This window comes from Eurypyga helias, unplaced genomic scaffold (assembly GCF_000690775.1).
Source record: "Eurypyga helias isolate BGI_N326 unplaced genomic scaffold, ASM69077v1 scaffold12367, whole genome shotgun sequence".
Lineage (NCBI taxonomy): Eukaryota > Metazoa > Chordata > Aves > Eurypygiformes > Eurypygidae > Eurypyga > Eurypyga helias.
In genome coordinates, this window is record NW_010259860.1 from 15,273 (window position 1) to 21,891 (window position 6,619).

A 6,619-nucleotide genomic window follows, 5' to 3' on the forward strand; every position below is an offset into this window, starting at 1 on the left:
GGGTGGCTACCTGTGTGCCTAAGGGTTAGCAACAGGCCCACCTGAGCTACAGAGGAACGAGTTATTGGTCTGCAGGCACTGTTGCTGGTAAAGGTGATTTACAGTGTTAATGGCCTTCACTTAAAACACATGATCATGTGTTTCCTCTAAGCCTTGGAAAGGCATTAACCCTTGTCCTCTGAATAAACACAGCCAGGTGGCAGGGGGGTTTCAATTCACCAGCTGAGAGATGCCGAAAACAGAGACTGGGCCACAGTCCCCCCGTGGAGACCTGGGTGAACGTAGCTGCTCTCACGCCGCAGGTTTCACCAGTGACTTACCCAGCACCGGCTGGGGGGGTCCGTGTGGATCCACACCTAACCCCGCACAGGGAAGCTGAAGAGCTGTACCTGATCCTTGTGTCCGTACAGCACTTCAACCACCATGGAGGTGGCATCCCCCTGTGGCGATCAATGAGCCAAGAAATTGGGAAGAAAGAGTCATGCGGAGCTAGATTAATTTCACAGCTGTCTCCTGCTGTTTGGGAATGAGCTGGGCCGGTTCTGTGTTCCCAGCTGGTCCCAAGGTAACTCCACAGCTGGCAACAGAGGCACAAAAAGGAGTGAGGCGATAATTTAGCCTCCTGAGGTGCTGGTGGGGGGACCCTGACGACAGCACCCACTCAGAGCAGGATACTCACCACCGTGCCCTCAGGGTGGGAGTCAGAGCTGCTCTGCTTTTGCAGATCAACAACCCTCCATTTTTAACAGGGGAAAGGAAGCCCTGTTTGCTGTGCCCTTAGCTCATCGCAGGAGCAGCTGACCAAGCCACATAACATCTTTCTAAAAATATTTTGCCTGAGGCAAATGTTCAGGACAGGAAAAAAAAAATCAGTCTGGGTAATTAAATAATTTGTCAAAGTTATAAACAACTGCAAATGGCTCCTAATGAGGTAACCCACCATCTCCCATGCCTCCGGCCAGGAGCACTTGTGCCAGAACCCTTAGGGCCCTTCCCTGCTGCCAGGATGAGTGGCAGGATGACACCAGCTTCCCTGGGGGAAAGCAGATCAGTCCCAGCACAGAAAAGGGAGACCAAAGGGTGACGAAACAACCCATATCCACAGCAGATCACCCATTTCTGGGGTCTGGGGGAGGCCAGGGAGCAAGCGGGGTTACTGGCACAACCACAGCATTCTTGCTTCCACCCTTTGGGGACAGACCCAATGGTGAGCATGGAGCTGGTGGCACAGACCAAGGGCGCAGCCGCAGACACACTGGACCTGTGCTGCTGGGTCTCTGCTCTTCACCTAAATATATGTGTAAGGGCTTGCTCTGGATATGCACACACCCCTGAGGCACGCATGCTGCGTGCACAGCATCAGCACTGCTCCAGCATCGCAGGCTCGTGCACAAAACTGACCACACCGTTCTGCTGAATTTGCCCTGTTTTAAATGACCAACTCAAATTTTGGTGGTGATGTCAACTTTTTCCCCAGAGCAAGAGGGGCTGATGTCTGTGCTGCACCAAAGGGGCTCTCACCTATAGGGTGAGGGTTTCCCGCACCTGTACCCACTACCCTCTCCATCATCCAAGGCAAAAAGCCTACGGCTGGTATGTCACTCCCATAAAGGAACAGGGAAGGATGTCCCCCTCCCACTCCCCATGTTCTGCAGTGCTGAGGCAAATGCAAAGGGTTGTCCAATGTGGATGTCCAGAAGATGCGCTGAGGAACAGCTCCCAGCACAGTTTTGGAGATCTGCCTCCAAGGAGCTGCTGCCTTCCTCCGAGGACAGTGCCCATGTCCAACAGCCCTGGTGAGCGCTGAAGGGTGGCCACACCAGTGAGGACATGGGGCAGGTCCCCTTGCTGGAGGAGAGGGCATAGATCATTTTAGTCCTTTATTCTCTTTGTTTCACCCTAAGAACTGAATAATCAGATGTGCTTAGTTTTGAGAATCATTTTGAACATCTGCCCACGTCTAACGATTTGCATACCTCAAAGGTCCTTCCTCTCTCTCTCCAGGAGGCTCCCTGTGCCTTTTGCCACAAATTAAGGAATATTCCTTTCTTCTGATTCAACAACTCCATGTCTCAGCTCTGAGTTACTTGTGAGATCCCAGATCACAACACAGTGCAATAATTATCTTTTACAGACCTCTAACACCCAGGTCAGGCAGCTGTATTCAGAAGTAAAATTCCCTTGTAGCTTGTGCTGTCCAAAGGATGCTTCCCACTCTTTTTTACATCTTATTTTCTTGAGCTGTGAGGAACTCTTTAACCTTTACAATGTTTTTGCCCAGGAGAGCTGGAAAGGCAAAATGTAGAACAAAGTGATTGTTCTAGAGAGAGTGCGCAACACTTTCTGAGCCTGAGTCAGCACATAAATGCAAGCCATTGAATGAGAAACCCAACAAGCAGTAAAGCAGTTAGGAATTGAGACAGGTTGCACCCTGGCTAAAAATCACCTGTGGAGTTCAGCGAGGGGTCCTGAGGCCCTGTAACAGCAAAACAGAAACAGTAGCTGATGAGATGTGGGTTTTTATTGCTGGTGGATGAACATTAACAGTAATTTCCACTCGCTGCTAAAGGAGAACACAAACATTATGGTTGGTGCAATTGTATTGCATTGAAGTGACAGTACGTGTGGCTATTTAGATTGGAGCAGATAAACTTGTGAGTCAGTGTGTGTCACACACTCACTGAATGTGCCCATGAGCAACTCTAGGTACCCTTGGCATGACCCTATAGCCTCCCGCGGCTCCCTGTCAGCGCAGTCCTATCAAGGCAACCAGCCCTGCCACAGGAGCCAGTGCTGGCAGCGAGTACGCTTCGGTGGAGATGACTCCTTTCTTTTTTAACAAAATAGGTAAACGTATCACCTTTTTTCTTTTTTCTTTCTCTTTGGTTTTGTTTTTTTTTCCTGAACACATGGACATCTGAGCTGAGGAGAAATCTGAAAATGTTTTCAGATGAAAGCCAGGGAGAGGAAAATTATGTTGAATACATCAGAAAAAACCTGAGCCTCCTTGTGTAGCAATTAGCTGTATTTAGCTGTAAAATAAACTTTTGAGAGGAAAAGAGTAATTGTCCCTGGGTTATTTAAAATAGACAGAAGATGGGACAAATAAGCCAGCTGCTCTGACTGCAGCAGGCCCTTGGATGGGGAGCAAGAAGGAGCCCAAGTGCAAGGGCCTTGGGCATGGATGTCACGGTACCTGTATGATGTGTGGCCAAGGGCAGCCTTTGGCCTGAAGTGCTGTTGCAGGCTCTGAAATCCATCGATTCTCACAGCCTCCTGACCGGAGGACCGGTCCTTCCAGCCCATTTTCATAGGGAAATCTGACAGCAGTAATGCAGATGAGCTCATTGGACTTACCTGGTTTCTCCTGGCTCAACAGCGCCGAGAGGGCAGTTCCCAGGCATCTACTGACGGATCTCTATTGCCAGTCAGCATCTCCGGGAGGGGAGGGAGGGACCCAGCACTACCGGAGGTCGGCACGCAGGACTGCCCTGAAAATGAAAAACAGGGTGGAAAAACCAGCTGCCAGAGGCTGTATCTATCTACTCACCTAGAAAAGCTGCCCTGGAAGATAAGCACAGGGTGAGAGACAGACCTGTGAAAGCCGTGTGCCTCTGGGGAAACCCCAGCACAGGGTTTTCCTCCACCATCCCCATCTGACTGCCCCAACCGACAGCAGGCTGAGCTGCGTCCCCCACCCCACAGCAGCAGAAAGGGGAGTGAAGGCAGACAGGCCGTGCTAGGCAGCCCAGGGACTTCCAAGGAGGAGCACCCCTGGACAAAAGAACACGATGGACCGTTTTCGGATGATCTTCCAGTACTTCCAGTCCAAGTCGGAGTCTGTAATGAATGGGATCTGTGGGCTGTTAGCCCTGGCTAGTGTAAAGATGTATACCTGCTTTGACTTCAGCTGCCCCTGCCTGCCCTGGTACAACATGGCATACGGCTTGGGAATCATGTTTGTACCCCCCATCGCCCTCTTCCTCTGTGGCCTCATCCTCAACAGACAGTGCCTGGTGATGCTGGACGAGTGGAGGCGACCGCAGGGGCGCAGAAAGAAGGACCTGGCTGTCATCAGGTGGGGTTTTCACCGGGACTGGCATCCCCCCTTTCACCTCCTGCTTAGCTGTCTTGCCTCCGTATAACTTTGATCCTCCTGGTAATTACTTGCTTCTATGCCCAGTGCCTGAGACCTTCCCCCATAAGCCTGGAGGAGCAGAGGTACGGTAAATGCATTTACCACAGCAGAAACAAAGGCTTATTCCATTCCAGCAAAGCAGGGCAGGAGCACCTCAACACCAATGGCTGGATTTATGCTGCCACCCCGGGAAATTGTGTTGCTGCCTGCCCTGTTGTGCACACTCAGGGTTTCTGCTGGACCTTACACATGCAAAAAGATGAGGCATCTCCAGTTAAATGTGCAGAAGCAGTGAAATTTCCATCATGGTCCTTCTTTATCAATAGCTTTGTGGTTTCTCTCCTTTCACTAGAGTTTTTACTGACTTAACTGGTGGGAGAGGAGAATCACATTCAATCTGTTACATACAGATTTACCCAGTGCACAGAGTGGGGCAAGAAAGGCTGCAAAAAAACAGTGATTTTCCAGGCAGAAACTGAGCTGATGAGAAAAGAAATAGTGAATGAAGAAGACAGGTATAGCTGACAAGGATTTGTGCATGGAAGACGTAAACATACGGTCGAGATCAGCACATAACGAGGAACTGTGCAGCGCATCGAATGCAGGCAGCGCTCAGAGCACCAGCCCAGATCTCAGTGGGAGCCAGCTCCAACAAAGAGATCCCAGAGCAGAAGAGACTTTAGATGGACCAATGCTGTGGGCAGTCCTGGGAGTCAGTTCCCTGGCTCCGGGAGGGCTGCCTAGCAGAGGGCAGCCTGTTTTCATTAAGGCTCTGGATAAGGAGAAAGCACCCAGCATTTACCCACTCTCTTCTCTGTCCTCCCCCAGGTACATGTGTTCCTCCATCATGCAGCGAGCCATGATTGCCCCTGTCGTCTGGATTGTAGTCACCCTCCTGGATGGCAAATGCCTGATCTGTGCTTTCAGCAGCTCCATGGACCCTGAGAAGTTTGTGGGTTTCGCCAACACCAGCCTGGTGCAGGCACAGCAGCTGCTGGCCAAGGTGCCCTGCAAGGATGACGAGCTCACGAGGAACAACACGTCCCGCAAGGCAGTGTCCAGGTACCTGCGTTGCTGGTCCCAGGTAGGTCACTGATGGCAGAGCCTCATGTCTGGTGAGGTGGTTGGGGCTGGCATCGTCTGCTCCTGCTCTTCCTTGATTCAGCATAGCTTCGCCATGGTCAGGCTGGGAACAAGACTGCTTTTTGATTCTTTATGCCCCAAAATGTTGCCACTCTCAGTGATAATGTCCGGAGTCACTTGGGTAGGGAAAAAGAAGGAAATAAAGGACTGTTTAATTAGCAGCACTTTGTTTCTAGAAGAACCAGCAACTTCTAAACTCAGATAATAAAAAGGAGGTTGCAATGAATATAAGTGTCTCCTAAGGCCCTGTCCAGTGTCAGAAGACCTTTCTAACTGGTCTAACAGACACGACCCGCTGTTTTAAGGACAGTGCAAGCTGAGACAGATGAAAGCAGCTTGCTCAGGAACAAGGAGAAGAGGACACGATGGGGAGTGGAGCCCTGGCTGGCCTCTGTTCTTGGTACAGGAGTGCCAGGTCAGGGGTGAGGACCAGTGGGCTTTGAAAACAAGACCTTGCCCCTTACCAAAGGGAGCTGCATGTGGCCTGGGCAGTCCCTGGGCAGACAGAGTAGGTGGCAGATGAAGATCTCACTGGGGATAAATGAATGACAAAGTAGAGAAGTCCCCTTTCCCTGGCGCACTCCTGTGCCCAAAGCAGATGCCTGGCTTCCCCAGGTTAACTTTTCAAACAGTTGTATTACTGAACTATCAATGCACAGATACATGTCCTGTATTCACTGGGAGGAGATGATACCGACCTTCTGAGCACAGCTTGGGGTGCTGGACTTCAAAGTCAGATCAAGGACGGGAGTCCAGATATGTGACATCTCCCCTCCAGCCACATAAATTTCCTGTCTCAGTGATACAGTCAAACAGCTCATTCCTGTCCTTGTGTCTGTCTTGTTCCTGTCCCACTGCTTACTTCTTATCACCCAGGCACTCGGCTGGAGCATTTTGTTGATCCTTATCGTAGTAGCTTTCCTTGCCCGCTGGCTCCGACCTTGCTTCGACCAGGCCACCCTCCTGCAGGCACGGCACTGGAGCAACTACATCGACATGGAGCAAAAGATTTTTGAGGAAACCTGCTGTGAGCACAGCCGGCTCTTCGCTCACAAATGCATCCTCCACTTCTTCCAAAGCATGCGGCAAGAGATCAAACTGCACAGCTTCAACCTGCCTAGGGAGGGAGTGGGGGATGAAGGAGAGGAAGATCTTCTCCAGGGCATCACAGATCAGGACCAGGTGAATAAACTTCTGAACATGTGGTACTATGAGAAACCTCCCCTTGATGTCAGCCAGGTGACCCAGAGGCATTCCTTGGGGCGAGAGAGATGCCCTCTGTCCTGGGCAGACAGCCCCAGTACCCAGCCCAAATTCCCCAGGCACTCTGATGTGTAA

The 6,619-nt window shown here is 51.0% G+C and overlaps 1 protein-coding gene across 1 annotated transcript; it reads left to right on the forward strand.

The window, feature by feature from the left end:
* Nucleotides 1–3,791: 3,791 nt before the first annotated feature.
* CALHM3 (calcium homeostasis modulator 3) lies at nucleotides 3,792–6,619 on the forward strand. Its single transcript, XM_010154801.1, has 3 exons — nucleotides 3,792–4,078; nucleotides 4,967–5,222; nucleotides 6,158–6,619. Exons 1-3 carry the CDS (start codon nucleotides 3,792–3,794, stop codon nucleotides 6,617–6,619), a joined length of 1,005 nt encoding a protein of 334 aa, XP_010153103.1.